Here is a 27,177-nt window from a genome sequence, read left to right on the forward strand (position 1 = left end):
CAGGGTGCTGCTTTAAAAAGAAGAAATTTCACTATATTCATCTTGGTGCTCGGGAAATATGACTTGTGAGGGATATTAAAGACTGAGAAACCCTTATACCGAATGTACTAAAGCCTCATGTAGACAGCAACTCCAAATACATTATTAGTGGTTTCACTGAAGGAACTGATCTCTAGTGATGTCTATAGTTCTTAGTGAATGGGTAAACGGCATCTTTTATAAGTCATACACCAAAAATGCTTTGCTTTCATGTGTGGACATAGGAAGTATGTTTGTATCCAGTGATGGTATTGTGTATGAGTGCACTCTTTGACTCTCACACTTTACTTTAGCATGTTGTGAAAAGTTTTCTTTTGCCTTTATAGTAAAGGGAACGTATAGTGTATTTTCACTGACTGCATATTTTAAGTTGTTATTGCTGTGGTTATCTTAAAGGGGTTTTAAACCCTCAAGGTTTTTCATCTTAATGCATTCTAGGCATTAAAATGAAAAATCTTCTGTAGTGCAGCAGCCCCCCAGAGCCCCCCTTTTACTTACCTGAACCCGATCGTTCCATCGACAGGGACGAGCACAGCAGCTTCAGCCGCTGTCTCGGGTCCTCATTGGATAGATTGATAGCAGCGCAGCCATTGGCTCCCACTGCTGTCAATCAAATCCAGTGACACAGTAGACGGGGGGGCGTGGCCAAGTCCTGTCTGTGTCAATGGGCGCAGCAGCAGGACTTGAGAGCACGCCCGCATGGGTGTCCCCTTGGAATGCGGGGCTCCGAGGGGGCACTCGATGTGGGGAGGAGCCAGGAGCTCCTATAGGGGACCCCAGAAGAGGAGGATCAGGGGCCACTCTGTGCAAAACCCTTGCACAGAGGAGGGCAAGTATAACATAACATGTTTTGTTATTTTTAGGAAAAAAAAAACCTTCACAAAAGTGTGTGTATGAGCAAAAAAAATCATATTTGCATTATGTGCTCAATTCGCCATGTTTTATCGCGTTACAAGCGCCATCTCTGCTGCACTGCATTTTGATGCATCGTTGTCAGTGAAACCTCTCCCCTTCAATGTCTTCATAACCTTAGAGGAAGGTGTTCTGTAGTCCAGTAGGAGAGAACTCAGGCAGAATTGACATCACTGCTTGGGATTGTACTGCAGCAGAGACAGCGTTGTCAGCTTAAACAGGAAGTTAGAAGCTTACTAGAATACTGGCAGGTCAACAGATATTGTGCTTTGCCTGCATTGTTTAAGAATGCAGTGTCAGAGGAAATGTGCCAGTTTTGCAGCTATAGACTACATTTACATTATTTTTGCCCAGGCATACACTTAAAAGCCCTACTCTAATGACTTGCACTAGTTTTAGAAAAAAAAACTTTCGCTGCAATACTCTCCCTATGTCCAGCTCTGTCTCCTGCAGACTAGCTGCACTTCAGTCCAGTGCCAGTTCTGTGCTGGGTTGCATGACATCGAGCATCACTCAATTTTATATCCTGTGAGTCCAATGTATCAAGGGTAGGCTGCCTCAGGTTGTGTCACCAAGCCACCCTCAGTTAACTGGCAGATGCTGCTGAAAACAATGCATGCATGAGCAATCCTGTGAGTCAATGGCATCAACGGTAGGCCCCCTAAGGTTGTGTCACTAAGCCACCCTGGGTTCACAGGCAGATGCTGCTGAAAATGATGCATGCATCAACAAGCTCTGCAGCATTTAGTACCACCTACCGCCAAAGGAAGAAAAGGATGAAGAAGGACCTTGATGTCCAGAAGAAGGGGGGGGTAGGTAGGTATACACATAAACAGGTCAGTGTCAAGCCTGAAGAGTTAGGCTTTAAGCCATTTTGTGACCTTTTTTTTGTTTTAACCTGTTTGTCTTCTCAGTTTTTGTTGGTGTATTAAATACAATGATTTGTAGATAACACTGAATTTGCAGTAACTGCCTACCTTCTTAACAACTGTTGAGATAAGTCATTTGACAGACAGTGGCTTCATTGTTTTCAGTGAGGTGACTGACTCAAAGATTTGCATTGTTAAAAGAAGCAGTTATGCCTGGTACACACATTCAGAGAGATCACTGTACTAACTAAGCAATGTTAGTACAGCAATCTCACCCGCTGTGCCTTTGTGCCTGCCAGAACACACTAATCAGCGCTCATCGGATGCTGGTTTTCCAGCATACACCTTCAAAAAAAGCCGGTCTCTAGACCGGCTTCTGTCGCAAGGACAGTTGTACGTATGGTCCGAATGTAAGCCGGTTCCTATTGAACCGGCCATATTTCGGACCGTGTGTAGCCAGCTTAAAGCTAAAGTTGTGTAACAAAAGCTTGAAGCAGTCTGAATGTATAATGAAGAAATATTGCTGCCACATGTACATATAAATACCAATCTATACATCAGAACAAAGGTCTTTTTAAATTATGAATTTACATTGATGTTTATATTAAGCATATATATCTTAAATACATTTGGAAAGACAATGCATTACCTTTAAAGGAGTGGCATTTTTTTTTTCTGGCTACAGTATGGTCTGTTCTAAGCATGCTAAAATGAGATGTGAATCATATTAACCATGGTCATCCGGTGAAGTGAATTAATATTCATGATAATGCAAACTTTTGATAATGAAACTTTTAACTAGGAAGCAGGGAGATTGATGATAAGAAACACTTCAAATAGATGTTAAAAGATGGTGCCAGGATTCCTTTCGTTACATCCACTAGCACTGGTGTAGAGCGGACTTTTTGTGTATTTTTTTTTTTTTGCATATTGGATTTTGAAATGGCAGAACACAATTGGACCCTGACAATGGCTTATAGACTCCTTTCTGCTGTGTATCAGGATTGTGTTGTGCTAGAGATCTCAGGATTTCCATATTTTGTACACCTTTTGTCTGCATTTTTCTGTGTTGATAAATCCTGCTGGTGCGGAACTGTTTGTATATTGTGTGGCGTAATAATCGGAGAGAAGGCAGCCTGCATGTCTCTAACTAATTTGCATTTTCCATTATCACATTGCTGTCTAAAAGTGTATCTACTTTCTAAAAATGTTTTATGCAAAGCCTTTCTGTTTTGGGACACAGCTGCATTACATAGGAAAAAAGATCAAATTTTAAGGCACTGATGAATAGCTTTCTTTTTTTCTTACAGAATAGATGTCACTCCACTAATATTGTGTATGATTTTGGGGGGGGCAGTGAAGCTTGCAGCACAAAAAGTACACACCATTTAAATGATATAAACAATCTCCTGTGCTGAGAGTAATGCAGGGGGTGCCATTGCTTGCCTCCTAAGAAGTCTAGTCTTTAGTCTTCTAAGTCACAGAACTCCAGATCTGCATACTAGAGTGCCTACAGCCACTGGCTCAGCATGACAGCCAGAAGTAGTATTTTCTGTCAGTATAGGTTCTCGCAATATAAAATATAGCAGTTCAAATGGACAGCCGAGTCTGAAAGTTAACTTGTTACTTGGCCCATTCAGGGCAAAGTGTAAGCTTCCTTTGACAAAACAACCTCTGCCAATGGCTATGCCTTGCTATTCTGCTGCCAGAGTCTTTGTATTATAATGTACTTCCAGGTATGGAGGAGCAATATGGCCTTCTCCTCTTCTTTCTGTGATGCAGTGCTAGTGCCTGTGGTGGCCATTTCCCCGGCTTGAGCACTGTCTTGTGGGGAAAAGGGTGTTCATTCTGCATGTGTAAGCTTCTACAGACACAAAGGGGTATATTTACTAAAGCTGGGGATCAGCTTCTAAATTCAGCTTGTTCAATTTAAGCATTGGCAATAAAACCCGGAAGCTGATTGGTTTCTATGCAAAAGTTAGCATGATTTTGCACTCCAACTTTTAGTAAATAAATCCCAAATACTGGCCTTTAAACGGGGCTCCAGCAGGTGAACAGGGTGGTGGGGGATGGGGATTATGGGCAGGAGACTGCAAGGAGAACCTACCTTCAATGTGACGATTTCAGTGGTATTTTGGGTACAGATGGCTAACTCAGTCACTGGCTTATTGTGTCTCCCAGTGGTGAGTATTGCTACACCATCAAGATTGGTCTATCTCTTTTTGCTGCTTTCTCAAATAGGAAAAGACAACGGGATTAGTGGGGACTCCAGTGTTGTGGTATTAGCAGATTGGTGGCCTTAAGGACACTAACGTAGAAATCTTGCTGTGTTTGCTTCATTTACACTCTTTAAGAAGTTGTTGGGTCATTTGACGTCTCAGCATATTTTTTATTTTTCTTGCAGAGTACAGTAGAATTTATAAATCAATAAAGAATCTCCGATTTGTAATCTCCCACTAGATTGCATTCCAAATCATTTAGCCATCTCCCACAATAAACCTTGTTGATTTCTTCCCAGTTTTGCTTAGTCGTGCTATGACTCGTCATGCTGGTATGGACAATCGTTAAGTCATTCCTTTCATCTGCTTGTCATACCGGTTTCCTTTCTTTTCGGATTGAGCAACTAGAGTGATGAGAAGCACCACTAAAGAAAGGGGAATTCTGCAAACTATTGTGGGAAGGTGGCAGCTTACCATAATCCTCGGTGTTGGCGTTATAGATATTGTTTATGGAAGTGTTTAGTTTTGCAGCTAATGTTTTTAAAAGTTATTTTTGTTTTCTGTAGTACTAGAAGATTTTTTTTTTTCACTTTAAAGTTTTATATAGGGCAGTGTCAAGGTTTCCATCATTCCCTGGCAGAGGGAGGCTCTGGAGCTGCTAGGTCAGGGTTTCTTAACTAGGGCTCCTCCAGAGGTTGCTAGGGGTTCCTTGAGCAATAAGCTATTTCTGCCTTTCAGATGAGAAACCAATGATCATTTTAGCTATCTCTGAGGGAGGGGGGGTGCGATCTTACCAGTGACAACAAACGTAAGGCTTTGTCCCCTAGATTTGCTCACTGGCATGACCCCACAAAGCCCTGTCTGATCATTGAGGCACCATATATTTTTTTTTTTTTGCTAAAGTATACAATTTGAGGCAGGCAAAGTGTATAGGACAGAACACCTAAAGAGCAGCTGCAAGACAATGGTAATACTGGATCCTATTGCTGCCCTAAAGCAGGACTTCACCCTAAAGGGGTTATTTTGCTTTGTGGCCCCCTAAACGGAACCCCCCCCCAGTGGAAGTACCCACTTTCTGCTCAGATCGCCTATGCAAATGCAAATCCCCCCGCCTTTGCCCTCAACTTTCTGGGACACATCACAGGTCCAAGAAGACTGTGGGACCATTCACAAAGTGCAGTGCAGCTCGTGCATGCAAAGAGGGAAGCTGGCTGTGAAGCCACAAGGAGTCAAAACCAGCTTCCCACAGCAAACAGGTCAACTCCGGGGGCCTGAAGACCGGCAAAGAACTGGCCTGGATGAGGACAGCGCTGGATCCCTGGACAGCTAAGTGTCCCTTTTGTTAAAGTCAGCAGATACAGTATTTTGTAGCTGCTGACTTTTTATTTTTTCTCCTTTTTTAAGTGACCCTTACTACAACGTTTTTGGTTCCTAGAGAATGTTGTTGAAAGACACAAAATTGCTTCTTACACTGTATATAGGGGACAGGGGTCCTTTAGCTTTTTCTACCGGTTACAGTCCTTATTGCAGATGTGAAAAATGTCAAAGCTTTGATTTTTTTGGAATATTGCACCCAATGTATTTCAATGTAAATGGAAATTGTAGGATCCTGTTTAATTTCTGTCAGGATAAGTGTGATCTTTAATAGCTGATATGATCTTTACTCCATAAACTGAATCAAATTGGAGCCTAGCAAAGTATGACTGCTTTGCTTCAAAATATAGTAAGGTGGGGCTGAGTGGAACTGAGCTCTAAGTGGAAATGGAAAATTATTATATAATTGTGGAGCACAGGTAAGTTCAATAGAACCACATCTATTTATCCAGTCAACAGAATGTACACAATGCTGCATTACTGTATATTTGATGTGTGACCTCCTTATGTTTATCCCCTGGATTTGGGGACGGGGCTCTTATACTATATTGTAGACATTTTACCTAAAGTTGGTACTTCATTTGCATTTTAGCTGATTTGTATAGTGTAATTCATTGTATAATAAAGGAATTTGTATTTAATAAAGTTCATATCTCATTCAAGGCATTTGTATAACTTTGTGTTCATTCCTTTTTATATATAACTTATTAGTACAGTTGGCCTTCAAAAAAGAACAAAAATCGATATTTCAGTTTGCTGTGGGTGCTGGCAAGTTGCATTTCATGCTGGCTTTTTAGCTCTCCCTGGAACAGTAAAATCCCCCAGGTAGTGCCAAAGCATGTTATTAGTTTTGTTAACCAAGTGTGCATGTGTCTTTATAGCATTAACACTCAATGGGGGAGATTTACTAAAACTGGAATCTCACTCAGAATCTGATGCAGCAGAGCATGGTAGCCAATCAGCTTCTAAGTTCAGCTTGTTCAGTTAAGCTTTGACAATAAAACCCTGGAAGCTGATTGGTTTCTATGCAGAAATGAGCCTGATTTTGCACTCTTCAGCTTTATTAAATAAACCCCACTGTGTCAGGGTAGTCTCTCCCTTTTTAAATGTACCGGTAGTGCATTTTCCCACACTAAAAAGTGTACCTGCACTCTAAAACACATGTTCCTTGTGGTGGACTGGTGAGGTACCATTCAAATATAATGGCACTTCATTAAACACAATGCAGTGACTATCCTCGGATATACACAGATCAAACCAATCCCCCTACATAACTTGTACTTGTTTATTTGCATCCCTCATTTTCTATACAGCCATTTAAAGTGCAGAATGTATACAGTTTCCTGAGATTCCAGTGGCAGGGGGTCCAGGTCTGACATCACACACTGCACAGCTGAGTGTAATCTGAGACCTAAGTGGAGGTAGTGAACATACAATCTCCTAGGAAAACCTGAACAGCTGAAGCTGTCAATCACAGGCTGTGTGCTGGTGGTCCCCTCCCCGCCCCCCTCAGATGCTTGGATTCAGCACCTCCTGTCAGAAATGACTTATGCTGATGGAGGACTGAGGTAGCAGACAGAAATGATACTTAAATTGATGCAAGCACACACTGTAGAAGGATATGCTTTGTTCATTTTCCACGTCAGTGGTTTACAACCACTTTAAAGTTTTACTAATCCCACAACCTTAAAATCTGTCTCTATATGCAGAATAGCATGCTTGTTATACTGACACTGGAACTTAAGGGGTTAATCCTCTGTATTCTGTAAAAAGGGTCTTTGATTCTGTATGCACAGAACCTCCCCTCCAGGGCAAAGCCAGATAAGACACAGTCAGAGTGGTCCCCCTGCACATGCTCAGTTTGGTCTCTATCGCTGTAGAGAATATTTTCTTGCTGAGCTAGTCAGGTCATGTGGTATTGACATTACACATGTGGGCGTGTATGCAGATCCTAAATGACAGCCCAGTCACTCCCTCCTTCTCCGTGCCCGGTAACTAAAAAAAAAACACAGTGGGTGGGATGTCTCCCATAAGAACATGAAGACACGGCTGTAGTGGAAATCTCCTCCTACCTGAACACTCAGCACTTGGGTGGACCCTGCAGTTTATTACGTGACCATGATTTAGAAGCTGGGGGGGGGGGGGGGGGTGAACTATTTTAATATTACTGGGTTTAGTAACACTTTAATTTCCATGTGTTCTTGTGCAATGTGGTAATGCGTAATTCATTGCAGTGCTGTCACAGAGCCAAATTGGATTCACTTTTTGAAACATTTTACTGGTAGGTATTGTCAGGGTTTTTTTTTTTTCATGTTCCCCTTATACAGATTCCTTTGAAACACGTAGTATGTGACTTTAGTTCTAAATGTGTCCTATAGTCAAAGGCACACCCTAGTGCAAGGTGGTGTTTGGGGTCTCATAGTTCTATAAGAACATGTAAAGTTGTGATTTAGCTGAGCAGTGCCAACACACTTGGGTTGGGTTGACCCTTAAAGAGAACATGTCCTCATTTTTCATATCTAATGTATACAGTGTAGCAATGTTTTCTTCTCTGCAGCATTTTAATTACAGTGAAGCCAACAATTGCAAAGTCAGACTTCTTTACCTATACACCACAAGATTCTATAGCCCCCTATGCTGGCCACAGGGTGTCATGGACACAGTTACATGTCAAAATCTGACATGCGAGCAGGTGCATGGATTCGAATGCGGTGTCTGCGTTCAGATCTGTGGAGCTGCTTCTACACGCATGTCAAATTTTGACATGAAACGGTGTCCGTAATGTCTCCCCCCTCCCCCCTTTACCCTATCATTGGCAACTTGCCCTTTCATCCTGGGCTAGAAGATCTGCTGTTCAAGGATCTACTCAAATGGAAGATGATCCAGGCCCTTTCCTTGCTCTCAATACATCAATGGCCTGCCTCGGGACACTTAACCTTAGACCAATGCCTTTCACATCTCGGATCATGGTGGCTCAAGCATTTATCCCACTTTCTTCGCTCCATTTCCCCTGCATCTTCATTCTCTAGACCTCTCACTCAGTTTGATAAAGGATGTGAACTCCAGTCCCTACTTAAATATACAGCCTCGAATAAACCTGTAGTGGTGGGTGGTGCTCAAATTTTTTTTTTTGGGGGGGGGGGGGGGGGGGCGCGTGCAAACAAACTAAAAAAAAAAAAAAAATCATCAATTGCAGCCTCACTGTGCCCATCAAATGCCACCACTTTGTCCATCAAACGCTGCCACTGTGCCCCATCAATATTTTTGAATATTCATTTGCTTCTCTAACACAGCTGGGTGGACTGCGAGCACAATGCTTTGTGCTCCAAGTTCACCTTTTTTGAAGCCGATTAGAGCCTATGGCTCGAATCAGGTGCTTCAAAAATACACCTCCACTGCTGTAATTCAGGCACCCGGCATCCGAAAAGGGGCCGGACACCTGAATAGGTGGTGGCGGTCATGGATAGATTCATGCGATGCATGAATCTATCCATCAGTCATAGATGGGGGTGGCTGGAGAAAGGGGGCAGTGCCCGTGCACCCTTAATGGACACACTGCCACTAACCTGAATCTTGCAAAAATGGGAATATGACTAACTCCAGCTGTTCCCAGAACAATGGGACAGGATCATATATTTTACTCATAAAGCATCTATTTGCATGAAATACCAAGAATCTGGCTTTAAAATCTATTGCTTTGGTACAAAATGCCCCAAAAACTCCGCCACATGTTCCTTGCAACTTGGACAAATGTTCCACCATGTGATATTTCCTACACGTATTTTGGACATGTTCCTCTCTCCAGCCTTTTTTGGTCCATTTTGCAAAGATTTACAGATTACCCTATTCCGAATGATACGCCCTTTTTCTTACTACACCACAACACTGTCCCTAAACGGACATCTAAAGGTTCTATACTCCCACACTTGATCAATACAGCTAGAAGTTGAATCGCGAGATGCTGGAAACAACGGTGCACTCCCCTGATAGCCATGTGGGTAACCAAAGTGAATGAAATTGAACATGTACTGGCTACAGACAGAGACTCATGATAGATATGGGAAAACATGGTTTACTGGAATGAGTTTACCTTTTACAAATCCCTATTACAGACTGCTCATGATGCAGACATGGCGATCTCCCCTTAGCAGAGAGGGGACAGAACTTTCCCAATCAGAACCGCCTTCACTTCTTCACCCCCTTTTCTTCCTTTTTCTGTTTCTTACCACTCCACATATTTTTGATACAAAAGTAGTACATACAGGGAGGTTTACACGTGTTGTGCACATTATTCTATTACTTATATTCATACAGGCCAAGATTATACATATGCTGGGTCATCATGCGTACAAATGTCCTCATATGATCTTGACAGATTGATGTTAGACATTGTCATGTACTTTCTTGCTGGTCATGTGTTTGGCCTGATAATTTCTTTACCGTTTTCTTTTTCTGAAGCCACTTTACTTTGATGCTTAGGGTCATTGTCCTGCTGAATCAACCAACTTTTACTAAACTTTAATTGGTGGATGTGTAAGGAGTGGGGTAGGCGGGTGACACTTCCGCCATGCTTCCCAATAACTCATTGGGCGCCAAGTTCTGGGTCACTGTGAGGACTATCCCTGGGGGTGGGTTCTTTAGACTATGCCAGGTGGTGTCCAGGGTCATTCATGCTAACATAGGGGTAACCCCTTGCCAGAAGGCGTGCTCACCAATGTCCAGGAAGAGGCGAGAGCCACGGTCTTGTGAACATTCAAACATTAAGGCAGTCCCCCAACTTAGAGATACGCCACTTGTGTGTAGTGTTGTATGCAGAATCCCTCCAGAAGATGTTTTGTATGTGTTGTATTAGGAGGGGCATGCGGAGCCTAAGCCCACTCCACTAGTCGGCGTACCTTTGTTACATCACTTCCAGTAACAGAATGAGGTCCCGCCAAGCACTTAGCATGGATCTAATGCATGCTCTCACCTAACTCTTGCCTTGCGTACCTAGTAACCAGGCCGTAAATCTCTGTAATGCTGATGGAAACGGACAGCTAGAGAGGGAGTCGGAACACTGAACCCCCTTGCTACCAGAGGAACCGTCGCCTATCCAGGTACCACGCCAATGACTGATTGCGGTTTCCTTCTGGGGTTACCCACAGCAGCTTCTACTCCTCCCAGACTCTCAGGCTAACCTTGCATTGCAGCAATGTTTCACAGACCCCAATGTGCTATTTGAAACCCTGGTTTCTTGAAGAGATGTCAGAATTCCATATCCACTCCTTAAGTAACTTCAGACCAGGGCTTGAGCAGTAGAAACAACTTGAACAAACCAAACTTTTGGCAGAATGTGTATTTCATGCGATAACGTCTTTTCCCTGACCAAGCCTACCTGCGGCTGCCTCAGGTTACCTGCACGAGTGAAGTCTCTGAAAGAATAGTCCATGCTTGGCAGTTCCCAATTTCTTCTGGCGAATCAGCATTCCAGAGTGGACCATAGGTTCCCCATATGTTTCCCCAGTGTTCCCCTGAGCCCCCCTAGGATTCAGACCTCTTTCCCTTTATAGAACATGGGAGGGAGGCTGAACCCCAGAGAAAGTCCGTGCACACACCGGGGAAAGGGCAGCAAAACATGAACCCTTTTCCCCCTAACCTGGGCTGCCAGATGCTAACCAAATACACACAGTAGGCAACCTGCCTACAGATAGCCACCCTGACATTAACCTGTAGGCTAGTTTGGTAAACTTGGGAATTCATTTGATGATGGCAAGTGGTCCAGGCCCTGAGGCAGCAAAGCAAGCCAAAATCAAGATGTTCCTTCCATCATACTTCACTGTTGGGATGATGTGGGGGTCATCACTGATTACATGAGAGAACCCCAGCCCCATTGTAACCTGACAGCTCCTGCGGCTAATTGTGGCTGCTCGCATGTAATGGTCATTCAGTGTTCATCTGCAAATAATCACTCCATGAGCAATTACATGCGAGCGATCATGATTATGTGCCTATTGATTTCAATAGGGCTGCCTCCTATATCTAAACACTGGGAACCCCTGCTAGAGTTCTTGCATGCAATTGGGCCTTATAAAAACAAAGTAATGTAAATAGTACATAACATACTGCACTCTGTAAAACAATAAAATATCACGAAGAGGTCCTACTATCAATTATGGAGTACCAGAAAAATTCTTGACCTTTTTCTTATGAAGTAAACCGAGGTTAGAATTGTTGGGAGGGATGTCCGGTGGTGTTTCAATCATGAAGGCAAATTTAGTAAGGTAGGGACATTGATTATATTTTACTTAAAGTGTCAGTGTCTTGTTAAAGCTTGTAGGATGAGTATTTATTCTCCTCTGACTGTCCTATGACGTTGCATGACTCCTGACCCTCTGTCTGGACAGTGCTGATTGGCCCTGTGCTGATCACATGCACTCTCCCAAGCAAAATAAAAAAAATTCACCTAGCAATACACACCAAATTGAGCATGTGCAGCTTGTCCCTTAGCCTCTGGTTCTACCAGGAGATGGTTTGGGGACAGTGGAAGAAGGGGAGGATCAGAGAAGACAGGATCAAACTGCCTTTTTACACAATGCAGAGGATTAACCCCTAAGGTGCAACAGTGAGTATAACAAGGACGCTTTACTGCATATACAGACTAATGTTACTGTTTTATGTTTATTAACCCTTCTAATGATTCTTGAAAAGTAGCTCCCTGGTAAAGAGGACTCTAAAATACTTACCTCTCCGGTGGCAAGCTCTCTTTTGGGGCTGTGACACTTGACACTTCCAGGTATGTTTGATGCCTGTGTATTTTGCCACACATTGTTCCTTAACTGGTCCTCTGCTTACATGCGGTTAGAAACAGATAAGCGGTCCTGGATGCAAACTGTCTCCAGGGCTGCTAAATGGTCCCTAATTGCACATGATGTTCAGTTACATGCATAGAGCTGTAGGACCTGTCAGCCTGTCATTGTATAGGCTGCCTGTCTGCTGCTGACTGCAAACACCCGTAAGCCCCTCCAAAGAAATATGCTGAAGCCTGGTGGTGCACAGCCCTAATTGGCCACATGAATGAGGCTTAAAATGACACTCAACATCATCCTTATTCTCAACATATAATCTGTACACATCTACTACTTAATGACCCAGCAATCTGTTTTCAATTAAATTATTTCTTACTGTGTTTCTGCCTCCTTGTGAGTCCTCTGTGAGCTCCTGAACCTCTTCTTGTCCCCCCTCACTTCCAATTGTTTGGATTGATAAGTGCACGTTATTGGTCGGCGCATGCATTACTCTATGCACAATACAAATCCCATAGTCGATCTCGGGTTTGAACAGGAGAGGGTGGCTACATAACTACATACTTGTGGGACCATGGGAAAAGAATGTAGCCAACTTCTACTAACAATAGTCAGATCACAGCAGCAAAAAAAAAAAAAAGAAGAAATCTGGAGGAGGCTGAGAGCAATAGAAGAGACTTTTTTTGGAATTAAGAATATATACTTTAAGGCAGGGGTGCCCAACCTTTTGAAGAGCAAGGGCCAATTAAGCGACTCGGGTGCACTGCACTGCACTGCACCTGCGGATCAGTTTGATAGCAGCCCAGTGTAGCTAGTGCTAGTGTCTTCCTCTGGATTCCTGCAGGTATTGCTGGCTGCTGTCTCCCAAGTGGGCATGGCAGGCAGCTGCTGCTTTCCCCCAGGCCGTTATGACTGGCGGCTGCTGGCTGTCCCCCGCCCCCCAGGTGGCTAAGGCTTGCGGCTGCTGTCTGTCACCCCCGGGGTGGCTATGGCTGGCAGCTCCTGATTCCCCTCCTCCAGGGTGGGTACGACTGGCGGCTCCTGGCTGTCACCCTGCCCCCCCGCAAGGCAGGTATCGCTGGTGGATCCTGGCTGTACCCCCTGGGCAAGTATCTCTGGCGGCTGTGGTCACAGATGGAGTACATTTAGTATCACTCTGCCTGTGACAGGAGCTGGCGCTATACCAGAAGTATCGGCTCTGCTCTCTACTGCGGCTGCATGCTTCTTATAGCGCTGGCTCCGTCATGCACACTCCTGCTGATGCTCGGGGATGGCGGGTCGGAGAACCCACAATCTGGGCTTGCCAACTCGCCATCCCACAGCATCCCAGATGTGGTGGGCCACATCAGAGGGCGCTGCGAGCCAGCGCTTGGGCACCCCTGTTTTAAGGCCTCATTCACACTTATATCCCCAGCTTATTAGTACCCTTGTCAGCAGATCTCCAGCTTATAAGTACCTTCATTCAAAAGATCCCCTGCTCAATAGTACCTCCAGATCTGCTGATTCCCCAATCAGTAGTACCCCTAATTTTGTTGATTCCCCTCTCAGTAGTAACCTCCACCTCTGCTGATCCCACACTCAGCAGTAACCCCCAGCTTTGCTGATCCTCTGGTTTTCTGATACTGCTCACCATGTGTGACATCTGCTAGTTTCTCCTGCTCCAGTCCCCTAGCTCTGCTGATCCTCTGCCACTAAGTCCTCTGTCTCCAGTCCACCTTATGCTATAGCGTTCCCATGTTGCACACCATGTGTGCAGTCTGTTAGTTGCTCTGCTTCAGTCCAGACCCTGCTCACCTTCCTGCTGCTCCATGCTGCCCATCAGATGTGACCTCTGCACCAGACACTCCCAGAATATACATACGTGAACCAGATGTGACTGCTAATGATATCTTTCTGGTTTACTTGTTGGTCTCCCAGTGCATCCTGGGATATCTCATACCTGCAATACTTCTGAAAAAATAGGTAAATGTCAAATAAAAGCCCCTCAAAAGCTTCAGGTGCTGTAAGGCTTTGGAGACACTTTGAAGTACCAAGAAAGTGTGAACAAGTCTGTAAGCTTACCATTTCATTTAGTGACAGGAGCTTTGATTGATATTCAGAGTGCTTTAAAAAAGTGTGTCCAATGCCATATTTTGAAGCAAATGTAAACATGCCCTAATAGAATTTTGTTTTTGTGTTATAAAAAATTATACGTACCTGCTCTGTGCAATGGTACTGCACAGAGCTGTCCCTTACTTCCTCTTTGGCAGTACCCCTTTGGTGCTGTCCATTCCTCCTGAGGCCTCCTTAGCAACCGGCACTGTGGAGGCACCCACGTGTGTGTGTGCGTTCCTGATCTGGGCTTGGACACACACAGTGCCCATAAGCTATGCCTCCCGCTCACTCCTCACAGGATTTGACTGACAGCAGCAGGAGCCTATTGCTCCCATTGCCTTCAGTGTCTCCCATGAGACGATGAAGTGAGAGGAGCCTAGACAGCAGTGGAGCGGTGACAGGAGTCACGTGTTTAGAGATGGGAGTGGGTAGGTAGGACAGGTAGTGTAGCATTTTTTACCTTAATGCAGGGAATGCATACCACCCAACTTTCTGAGATAGGAATGATTAGCAAAAGTAGGTAGGCATAGAACACACCCCTGCCACGCCCCCTTAAAGGAGAATTGTACAAAAAAATGATTGGCCAAACCCACAAGTGCTTTTTTACCACTACAATTCCTTTATACTGACTTTTGGAATTTACAAATGCAGCAATTTAGACATTGGATGAAAGGTTTAGCACTGGGAAACACTTTTTCTAGCTAGGCAGTGCATTTTATATAATAATAAAGATGTTGTGTGCTGCCACTTAATCTTATTTAAAACGTGAGGCTGTTATCACTAAATGTGTTCCCACATACAGTGCAATGAAATATACATAATGTGTGATAGCGATGCCCAAAGATATATTAAATCAATAATTAATAAACAAGAAAAATATTATTGACCACCATACATGATGAATTACTAGAAAATCTGTGCTAAACATAAACATTAAGGCTGGGTTCACACTGCCGCACGGAGTGGCTCACAGCAGGAGTCCGTTGTGTCTCTGTTCACCGTTTCAGGTCTGATTTCGGTACCAGATTTTTGGCTGAATTCGGACCTGAAACGGACCAAAAGATGCACAGGACTCCTGTGCAATTCGCTCCGGAGCCACTCCGGAGATGTGTGAACTGGCTTCATTGAGAGCCGGTCACAATCTCCTGACATGCGAATTGGATGTGGGGAAAGCCGCATCCAATTTGCAATAGTGTGAGCCCAGCCTAAAACATCTAAGTGTTGTATGATAAAAAAGATATACAAAATATATATGTATTGAACTATATAAGAAGAGCCCCAACAGTCCACACATAAAGTGCTCTAATAGTGCGTCTTCATACGAAAAAGCGTGTGTGTAGCTCTTTAAATTTCAATGAGTGCTCCACCATATCATAGACAGTGCTTTGTCACCTGGTGAATTACACACTCACCTTAGGACAAGACCCACAAATGGGCCAACACACCATAAAGGAAATCAATCGTATACACCAGATGGTAGGTCCTCTGCTCACTTCCTCCTCAGCTGGTAAAGCTTCCCCAGATAGGATAACTCCATATAGCTCTAAGAATAAAGGAAACAATCTCCAATAGTGCAGTAACATGGTGAATAAGCATACAAAAGTACCAACCAAGCTTAAGAAATGCACTCACGTTTATTCAATTAAAAACAAGCAAAGTGGTATAACAAAGTATCAAGCAGGATCTCACAGCATCCAGATAATGACACACGCCGCCTGACTCTGCCTCTACGTGTTACGCCACTCTCTGACGTGGCTTCTTCCTTCTTCGAAGAAGCCACGTGGGAGAGTGGTGTAATGCGTACAGGCAGAGCGTATCATTATCTGGATGCTGTGAGATCCTGCTTGATACTTTGTTATACCACTTTGCTTGTTTTTAATTGAATAAATGTGAGTGCATTTCTTAAGCTTGGTTGGTAGTTTTGTTTGCTCATTCACCATGGCACTGCACTATTGGAGATTGTTTCCTTTATTCTAATAGCTTTATGGAGTTATCCTATCTGGGGAAGCTTTACCAGCTGAGGAGGAAGTGAGCAGAGGACCTACCATCTGGTGTATACGATTGATTTCCTTTATGGTGTGCTGGCCCATTTGTGGGTCTTGTCTTGTCTATGATATGGTGGAGCACTCATTGAAATTTAAAGATCTACACGCACGTTTTTTCATATGAAGATGCACTATTATGTGTGGACTGTTGGGACTCTTTATATAGTTAATTTTATATATATATATATATATATATATATATATATATATATATATATATATATATATATATATATATATATATATATATATATATATATATATATTGATAGATAGATATATATCTATATAAATACAGTATGTATACTGTATATCTATCTATCTATCTATCTATCTATCTATCTATCTATCTATCTATCTATCTATCTATCTATATATATATATTTTATATTTTCTTCATCATACAACACTTGGATGCTTTATTGTTTTATGTTTAGCACAGATTATGGTAATTCATTATATATGGCAGTCAATATAAATTTTTTTTGTTTATTATTGATTGAATATATCTTTGGGCAGCGCTATCACACATTAAAAATATTCCATCGCATTTTATATACAACTATATAGATCAGACCAAAAAGGGGGACAAATGAGGAAGACAGAGGGACTTTGTTCAAAATCAGGGACAGGCCCTCAAAATCAGGGACAGGCCCTCAAAATCAGGGACAGTTGGGAGCTATGGGAATGTATTAGGGCTAATTCACACTATGTATGTAGACAGACATTTTACTGCAATGTAAAACCTCTATCACTGCAGGGACACGCAGGAAGTCATTGTTTCCTACGTGTCCCATTAACACTGCAACGCAGCACATGGTGTGCGTAGCCTATTGCACTAAGGTGTGCACCCCAGAGCACCAACACACGTACGTACATATTAGTAGGGCAGTGTCTGTAGTTTTTTTATTTTTATTGTTTTTTCAAAATCATTTTTAAATATTATTGTTTAATATTATTTTCACATTTTTTTTAGGCACCCCATTATGGGGCTTTGATGAAATATCAAGGGTCTAAACCAACCCCTGATGTCTCAGTTTTGAGACAGAGAAAGAAACTGAGGACAGAGATTCCCCAGTCCCTTTCTCTGAAGCCTGCAGTGAACATAGTTTACTATGCTTCTGTTAAGAATGAAGACAGGACCGATCAGTACAGATCACTCACTTCAGATAAAGAAAGGGGTCAGTTAAATATTTACCAGCCCCTTCCCTGTTCCTGATGAGGAGGGAAGCTGGCAGGGGGGAGACAGGAAGCAGGGGTAATCGGCACTGCATGGGATTATTAGGGTGTGCCCAGGCACATCCGGCACACACTGTGTGCACACCTATGAACGCAGCACATGGCTGCGCTAACATGCAGTTCACCATGCCGAATCGCATGGTAATGTATGGCAGCACAGTGCATCGCCTTGCTGTATATTGTTATGAATGAAGTATACTTTTTGTATAAAAAAAAAAAAAGAGTGCTGTGTGATGTGCTGAACCACGCCCCACGCTGCATCCTACCGCAGCTGGCAACAGAGAGCTGCCAAAGCAGTGAATCTCTTCGGTAGCTCTGCCTTACTGTATGAATACAGCCTTATGGTAAAAAAAAAAAAAACTTGACATCGGAACCACTTTAATTCCTCAAACAAGTCTACGTTTTACATAGTGTCATTTTTTTACACAGACGTGAGGAATTCTCTGAGCTACTCGATGCAGCCAAGGCGTCAATGTAACGTATGGCCACAAGGGGTCGCACTTCGCCGATCAGAGCTGGTGGGCTGTGAATCAGAGGAAGAAGCTTAGTGATTGGCCCATGAAGCGCTGAGCGCTGATTTGAGGTGTCGGGGGTGTCCCCGCCTCCTTCCTGTAGATCCGTCCAGTGTGTATGTGGATGAGGAGGGCAGTGCGGTGCGGTGACCCCAGGGTGTATATCACTTGTATGGTGGTCACGGTTGTCATTACTTATTACAGGCTGTGCTGCTGTAGTGTGCCGGCTATGGAGGAGAGGCATGGTAAGCTGAGCCCCTCTGGCTTCTTCTCCTTTCTATGGGGAAGTCATTGTAATCATGGAGAGTAGATAGACTGAGGACAGGCTCTGGGCTCCTCACTTTTCTTCCATGAGGCTCCATTCGCACTTTGCATAGAAGGAATGTGATTTTGTGTGGGCGATTGTCAGGCGATTGGTTGTTTCACGCATTCATTTCAGTGGGCTGCCCTATGCGCCATTGTCACCCAAAAGCGGGTTGCGGTACCTGTTTGAGTGACAAGCTTCATGTGATTTTTAACCACTTCAATACCGGGCACTTATACCCCCTCTTCCTGTCCAGACCAGCTTTCAGCGCGTTCACGCTTTGAATAATTGCGCGGCCGTGCAGCACTGTACCCGTACTAATTATTCATCATGTTTTTCACACAAATAGAGCTTTCTTTTGGGGGTATTTAACCTCTTCAGCCCTAGAAGGTTTACCCCCCTTCATGACCAGGCCATATTTTTTGGCGATACTTTGACAATTGCGCGGTGTGACACTACCCAAATAAAATCAATGTCTTTTTTTCCCCACAAATAGAACTCTTTTGGTGGTATTTTTAGTGCTATAAACTAAAAAAACAATATATTTTACTTTCTGCTATAAAACACACCCAATAAAAAATGTAAAAAAAAATCTAAATTTCTTCATCAGTTTAGGCCAATATGTATTCTGCTGCATGGTTTTTGGTTAAAAAAAATCCCAATAAGCGTATATTGATTGGTTATCACGTCTACAAACTATGGGATATATTTATTGAATTTTTATCTATTTATTTACTAGTAATGGTGGCAATCAGTGACTTATAGCGGGACTGCGACATTGCGGCAGACAAATCTGACACTAAGTGACACTTTTTGGGCACCAGTGACACCAATAACCGTGATCAGTGGTTAAAAAAAAAAAAATAAGCTCTGTCACCATACTAATGACACTGGCAGGGAAGGGGTTAACATCAGGGGCGATCAAAGGGTTAACTGTGCTCCTAGGCAGTGCTTTCTAACTGTGTGGGGGATGTGCTTTGACTGGGGGAAGACAGAGATCTGTGTTTCTGCTTAGCAGGAACACAAGATCTCCATCTTCCCCTCTCACAGAATAACGGTCTGCATTGTTCACATAGGGCAGACCGCCGTTCTGCCTCTCCTGAGAACGATTGCCGCGTCCCACCAGACATCACATCCGTCGGACACGCTGATTGGCTCCCACTGGGTCCAATCACAGTGGGAGCGAGTCACCGGCGGCATGCGCCTTAGACCCAATGCACAAAATCACGTACAGGTATGTGATTTCACCCAGGAGGGCCACCCTGCCACAGTATATCTGCGAGGCGCGGTCCTTAACAGGTTTATTACCACTGGTTTTTAATTTTTTGCTAAACAAAGAAAACATTTTTTCTTTTTTTTAAAGGTTGTTTTTTGTTTTTTTTTTTTCTAATGCCTCTAATTCCTATCCGAAAATGCAATCGTCTGTGGCAATTCCGACATGCAAAATCCCTACGCATGCCGGAAACAATTCGACGCATGCTTGGAAGCATTGAACGTCATTTTCTCGGCTCGCCGTAGTGTTGTACGTCACCGCATTCTTGACGGTCATAATTTCAGCAAACTTTTGCGTGACCGTGTGTATGCAAGGCAAGCTTGAGCGGAATCCCGTCGGAAAAGCCGTCGTCATATCTTTTTCCGACGAGAGAACCGATCGTGTGTACGCGGCATTAGTTTCTGTTATAAAGTTTTGCAAACAGGTAATTTTTCTCCTTCACTGATGTGTGCTGATGAGGCTGTACTGATGGCCACTGATAGGCGGCACTGATTGGCATCACTGATGGGCACTGTTGGGCCTGCACTGATCATCAGGACCCTGATAATCAGTGCAGATGTCCCGTTTCACACTAGCCAGTTACCAGCTCTCTTCTCTCCTCACACTGTGACAGCGTAAGGAAAGGAATGCCGATAACTGGCAAGTGTGTGTTTGGACACAGCTGATCATGTGGTAAAGAGCTGCTGATTGAGTCTTTACACCGATCTGTGATCAGCAGTGTCTGGAGGAGGATGTCGCACCCTCTCAGAACTGGCCGACCGCGATATAGCTGTCATTTTGCTATAGAACAGTCGGCAAGGGGTTAAAGGCTCTGTCGCTCAACAATTACACTGCGTTTGGGCTGGCATTTAAAATGAATGGCAGCCAAATGCGCATTTTGCAGCGATTACCCCACAATTCTAAATTGCCAAGTGTGAATGGGGCCTCTGCACACAGCCTGCGGATGTAGAGAGGCAGCAGTGCTGAGCTGGCTAACGTATTACCTGAATGACGGTCTAGGTTTATTTAAAGAGAACCAGTCACAGTCCCTACGACTACAGAAGGGTCCACCCATGTGAGGGCCGTGTTAGCCCATACAGGATGTACAGCTGTTCCATGCATCCCCGTGACGGCAGTCCTCTTCTTGTCAGTTGGGATGCAGTGGCTGTACAGAGCTTCCAATTTGACATCTGTGTGGTTGTGAGTGTGTGTGAACCCACACAAATGTCAAATTGGAAACAGCGACTCTGTCCGTGCATCTTAATTGACATGAATGGGACTGCTTACACAGGAATGCTGCATGGAACACCTGTACAGGTAAACACAGTCCACACATGGATGTACACGTAACTGTTTCCCGACCGACCGCCGTCGATTGACGGCGGCACAATGGCACTCCTGCGCAAATCGCCGTAGCTGTAAGGCGGGCACTTTAAGGAGCATAGGGGAGGTGTGCGCCTGCCACGTGACGTAGGAGCCAATGCACATGGCCAGCAGCCGCGATTGCTCTGGAGGAGGACAGTCTGTCAATGTAATCAAACAGATCTCCGTTCTGTCGGGTGAGGAGAGTGACCTGTTGTTCCTAATGCTTAGGAACAACAATCGGTCTCCTCCCCCAGGCAGTCCCATCCCCCCCCCCAGTTAGAATCACTCCCTAGGACGCACTTAACCCCTTGATCGCCCCCTAGTGTTAACCCCTTCCCTGCTATCTACATTTATACAGTAATCAATAGCTATTTATAGTAGAGCTGCATGATTAATCGTCAAGAATCGTTATTGCGATTTTTTTTTTTTTTTCCCCTTGCAATCTTGACAAAAGTGTTTGACGATTCTGTCTATGCAAAGAATTCTCTCTGCTCTTCTGAAGCTACAGCCATCACAAGAAAGGAAGAAAAAAAACAGGCAGTCTGCCAAGAATCACAGTGTAAACATTGTAACAATTTGTCAATGGAATAGACTTGTGTGTAAGTGAAAAAAAGTTTAACCACTTAAACACTAAACCTTTTTCTGACAATTGTTGGTTTCAAGTTAAAATCTTTTTTTTTTTTTTCGCCAAACATATATATATATATATATTTTTAGTGGAGGCCCTAGAGAATAAAATGGTGATCGTTGCCATTACTAGTAAAAAAAAAAAAAAAAAAAAAAAATTATAATAAAAATGCCATAAATCTATCCCCTATTTTGTAAAAGCTTTAACTTTTGTGCAAACCAATTAATATACGCTTATTGCGTATATTAATTAATTATAATAGAGCAGGTAAGTATAATATGTTTGTTTTTATAAAAATAAAGGTTTACAATCACTTTAAGTATGCCTGTGTGAACAACACCTTAGACTGGCGAAACCAGGCCTGTGCTGGCCATCGGGACTACCGGGAGATTCCCGGTGGGCCGATTGGCAGCGGGCCACTACACCAATGACTCGCTCTCTCTGACTGTCAGACAGTGACTGTGTCACTGTCTCTCTCCGTCCGAGCGTCGCTGGGCGCCGGGCGGCTCCGCTCCTGCACTCGGCGGGCAGGCCGGCCGCCGGCGTCACAAAAGAACAGGCATTGACACTCCCCCAGGCACTCCCCCTAACCGCTAACAATATAGCCATTTGGGCGGCCTCTTTGTCCCGGCGCCGTGACGTCACTCACGGACGGAGGGCGGAGGTGGCCCGGGGACATAGGAGGAGGCGGAGCCAGGGCGTAGCAAAGCAAGCCTGGCTGCAAGTCTGCAACCTAGAGGAGCCGAAGCCGAGGAGGAGAATTCAGAATCGGATCAGAACCACCAGCAAGTACAGTGACAGAGAGACCAAGGCTATAGTGTCACTGTCATCATTCAAGTAAGCAGCAGTGCAGCATTATAGTAATAACTTTTCTAATAATAATAGTAATTAGTAAGTAACTGAATATGCAGCATGGGGGAGGGGTAAATCTGTACTGTATAAATGTACTGCCACTGGTCATGGTTAAATTATTCATCAGTTACCATGGCCAGTGGCATTAAATTAATAATTGACCAGTGGCATTAAATTAATATTAATGCTACAGTGGCATTAATATTAATTTAATGCCACTGGTCAATTATTAATTTAATGCCGCTGACTACGGTAACTGATGAATAATTTATTGCCACTGGTCAATTATTAATTTAATGCCACTGGTCAATTAGTAATTTAATGTCACTGGTCATGGTAATTGATGAATAATTTAATGCCACTGGTCACGATAACTGATTAGTAATTTAATGTCACTGGTCATGGTAATTGATGGATAATTTAATGTCACTGGTCACGGTAATTGATGAATAATTTAATGCCACTGGTCACGGTAATTGATGAATAATTTAATGTCACTTGTTACGGTAATTGATGAATAATTTAATGCCACTGGTCACGGTAACTGCGGTAACTGATTAGTAATGTTATGTCACTGGTGATGGTAACTGATTAATAATTTAATATCACTAGTCATGGTAACTGATTAATAATTTTATATCACTAGTCATGGTAACTGATTAATAATTTAATATCACTAGTCATGGTAACTGATTAATAATTTAATGCCACTGGTCTGTTTATACATACAGTGGAATGTTTTTACTTATTTTTTTGCGCAATTGCGTATAGTTTATATACTGTTTTTGTGTGTGTTTGCAAAATTAAAGTGGGCTGGTCTGGATGAAGTCCAGGGCCAAATTTTTGTCCCAGTCCAGCCCTGGGCGAGACTGATCATTTAGTATTAGAACTTGTTCTCACATACAGTAGACCTTGTTGCATTATGTTGTCTTCTCACCACCTATTTTAATTCTGAAAAGCGGGCAGCACCGGGCCACAATCACGTGCAGAATGGTTGCGGTGCTCCTACCAAATGTGACATGGGGTATAATTTGTTTTTGCCGCAGCGTGTCACCTGTAACCCTAAAATGGTCCAACCATCATAGCCCCATAAAGTTAAACGTGTTGCATTTAGCGGCGAAACTGCTCGGCAAATGTAACGTGTGCTTCAAACATCACAGCTATGGCATGTGTATAGCCCTGAGTGGCTGTATGCTGTTCATTAGATGCATGGTCAGGGGGTGGTAAAACTGCATCTCAACCACCTGCTTTTACTGCTGCTGCCCATGTAAACAAGTTCTTATAGCAACTGTCACTAGATGGAAAAGAAAAATAAAGTTTTGCCTGCAAAGAAAACATTTCTGTCAGGAAAACTTGTCAGAAGTGATTCATGCTGATAGCAGAGGAAAGAGGCAGCAGACAGAAATTACACTTTGTGCTCTTTATTGAGACAAGTACACACTATACAGAGATATGCTTTGTTCATATTTATATGTCTGAGGTTTGCAACCACTTTAAAGCCTAAATTTAGATGGAAAAAAAATCTATAAATGTAGGGGAAGGATATTTTAATTCATCTACCTGTCCTCCATTCATAAATTGTTTCATTCATGGAAGAATAAAACAACTTCTATAAATGGAGGAGGTGGGCAGACATAATCTGCACTCTTGATGAGTGCATTTGACAGGTCTGTTAACCCCCACAGCACTGGAAGATTACAACTGCAGGGGTAGAAAAGCTAAAGCAGCAAAAGGGACATCTCACATCAACAGTAAGTAATGTTCTTGGTGCAGATTTTTTTTTTTTAAACACTTCCCGTCCAACTATGCCATGGACTTTGAGTGAGTATATCTAAATGTTGCCTTCAGATATCTTCTTTTTCTGCCGCTTGATTGTTTTACAGGCGGCGGGAGGGGACACCCCCCCTTTCCGCCGCCCTCAGGCGCGTCCGTACGATTGGCGAGCCAAAAAATGAATCAGCCGACGGCGCTGTTTACCGTAGAGATGAACGAAGACCAGATGGTCCCCAGTCATCTCTGACCTTCAGAGGCCGGGAGCGATGTCCAGCCTCTCCAGTTGTAAAGATTGCCGTTGCCTCGGCTGGGAAACCAAGATCATGTTTTTTTTTGTTTTTTTTTATTCTTATTATTTATTTTAGGCTTTCCAGCCTAGAGGTGAGGTCTAGCGTGCTCACACACAGAAGCGAACGCATACGTACAACGCGCCTGCGTATGTAAACGGCATTCAAACCACACATGTGAGGTATTGCCATGAACATTAAAGTGAGAGCAATCGACCTCTGTAATTCTAAACAGGTAACCTGTAAAAATGTTTAAAGCGTCGCCTATGGAGATTTTTAACTACCGACGTTTGGGGCCATTCCACAAGTGTGACATGTTGAGTATCTATTTACTCAGCATAACATCATTTTTCACATTATGCAAAAAAATTGGGGCAACTTTAGTGTTTTGTTTTTTCCTAATTCATGAAACTGTTTTTTTTCCAAAAAATAGGTTTGAAAAATTGCGGCGCAAATACCGTGTGACATAAAAAGTTGCAATGATCACAATTTTGTTCCCTAGGGTCTCTGCTAAAAAAAAAAAAAAAAAAAAAAAAAAAAAAGAATGTTTGGAGGTACTGAGTAATTTTCTACCAAAAAATTGATGATTTTTACATGTAGGAGAGGAGTGTCAGAATTGGCTTGGGAGGCAAGTTGTTAAACTTCGGCTTTAACCACCTCAATACCAGCCACCTACACCCCCTTCCTGCCCGGGCCAATTTTCAAACAGAATTTTTATCATTTTGTTCCAAGATAGAGCTTTCTTTTGGTGGTATTTGATCACCTCTGCGGTTTTTATTTTTTGCTAAACAAATAAAAAAAGACCTAAAATTTTGAAAAAAAAAGTTTTTCTTTTGTTTCTCTTCTAAAATTTTGTAAATAAGTAAGTTTTCTCCTTCACTGACGGGCACTGATAAGGTGGCACCAATGAGGTGCCACTGACGATGGGCACTGATAGGCGGCACTGATGTGCACTGGTAGATGGCACTGATGGGTGGCACTGATATGCAGCACTGATGGACATTGATAGGCGGCACTGATAGGCAACACTGGGCACTGAAAGTCTGCACCGATGGGTACTTATGGGTGGCCCTGATAGGTGACACTGATGGGCACTGATAGGCGGCACTGATATGTGGCACAGATGGCATTGATGGGCATCACTGATGGCATTGGCAGGCATTGGGGATGGGCACTAATTGTCAGCTGCCTGGGCACTGATTGGCATTTCCCTGGTGGTCTAGGGTGGCATACCTGGTGGTCCTGGGTGGGCATCCGGGGGGGCTGCGCTAATAAACAATCAGCACAGACCCCCCCTGTCAGGAGAGCAGCCGCTCGGCTCTCCTCTACTCGTGTCTGTCAGACGCGAGTGAGGAAAAGCCAATCAACGGCTCTTCCTGTTTATGTGATCAGCTGTGATTGGACACGGCTGATCACATGGTAAAGAGTCTCCGTCAGAATCTCTTTACCGAGAACGGTGTAGCGGTGTGTCTGACACCGCACCACCGATTGCTGCGATGCGTGCCCCCACGGGCGCGTGAGAGCGGTCATCTGGGTGGATGTCATATGACTGCCTCTCAGAACGAGAGCTGCGCCGCCTAGCTGTCATTTGACGGCCGGCGGGCATGGGGTGCTTAACCACTTGCCGACCAGCTGCTGGCATTATACTGCGGTAGGTCGGCACGATCCTGCGAACCGTTGTAGCTATACGTCGGTCCCTTTTAAGTGGGACAGCAAATGAGCTTGCTGCACAGTGGGGGTGCCGATGCTCGTGACCGGCGGTCGCGATGACCGCTGGCCTCAATCGATCACGGGCACGAGAGGCAGAACAGGGACATGTGTGTGTAAACACACACATCCCAGTTCTGTGAGGAGAGAGAGATTGTGAGTTCCTATGAGCTGGGAACCACGATCTCTCATCTCCTATAGTCAGTCCCATCCCCCACAGTTAGAACACACACATAGGGAACACAGTTAACCCCTTGATCTCCCCCAGTGTTAACCCCTTCCCTGCCAGTGACATTTATACAGTAATCAGTGCATTTTTAAAACACTGATCGCTGTATAATTGTCAATGGTCCCAAAAATGTGTCTGATGTGTCCGCCATAATGTCACAGTCTTGATAAAAATCGCATATCGCCGCCATTACTAGTAAAAAAAATAATTAAAAAAAAAACATAAATCTATCCCCTATTTTGTAGACGCTATAACTTTTGCGCAAACCAATATACCCTTTTTGCGATTTTTATTACCAAAAATATGTAGAAGAATACATGTCAGCCTAAACTGAGGAAAAAATTATCTTTTTTTTTTTTTTTAAAATTGGGGCTATTTATTACAGCAAAAAGTACAAAATATTGTGTTTTTTTTTTTTTTTTCAAAATTGACGCTTTTTTTTGTTTATAGCGCAAAAAATAAAAACCGCAGAGGTGATCAAATACCACCAAAAGAAAGCTCTATTTGTGAGGGAAAAAAAAGGCCATCAATTTTGTTTGGGTACAGCGTCGCACGACCGTGTAATTGTCAGTTAAAGCGACGCAGTGCCGTATTGCAAAAAATGGCCTGGTCATTCAGCAGCCAAATCTTCCGGGGTTGAAGTGGTTAAAGTGGGACTCCAGCCACAGACATTTTTACAAATTCATAAAGGGGGG

At 43.5% G+C, this 27,177-nt stretch overlaps 1 protein-coding gene across 3 annotated transcripts in view; it reads left to right on the top strand.

The window, feature by feature from the left end:
- The first annotated feature begins 18,148 nt into the window (after nt 1-18,148).
- FAM151B (family with sequence similarity 151 member B) overlaps nt 18,149-27,177 on the top strand; it is a 110,937-nt gene continuing 101,908 nt past the window's right edge. For all 3 annotated transcript variants that reach the window (XM_073624430.1, XM_073624431.1, XM_073624432.1), the window contains exon 1: nt 18,149-18,330. In XM_073624430.1, the coding sequence (XP_073480531.1) occupies nt 18,204-18,330 (127 nt within the window). In that variant the 5' untranslated portion in view covers nt 18,149-18,203. The remainder of the gene's footprint in view (nt 18,331-27,177) is intronic.

The sequence above is a fragment of the Aquarana catesbeiana genome, linkage group LG01 (assembly GCF_042186555.1).
Source record: "Aquarana catesbeiana isolate 2022-GZ linkage group LG01, ASM4218655v1, whole genome shotgun sequence".
NCBI classification, from domain to species: domain Eukaryota; kingdom Metazoa; phylum Chordata; class Amphibia; order Anura; family Ranidae; genus Aquarana; species Aquarana catesbeiana.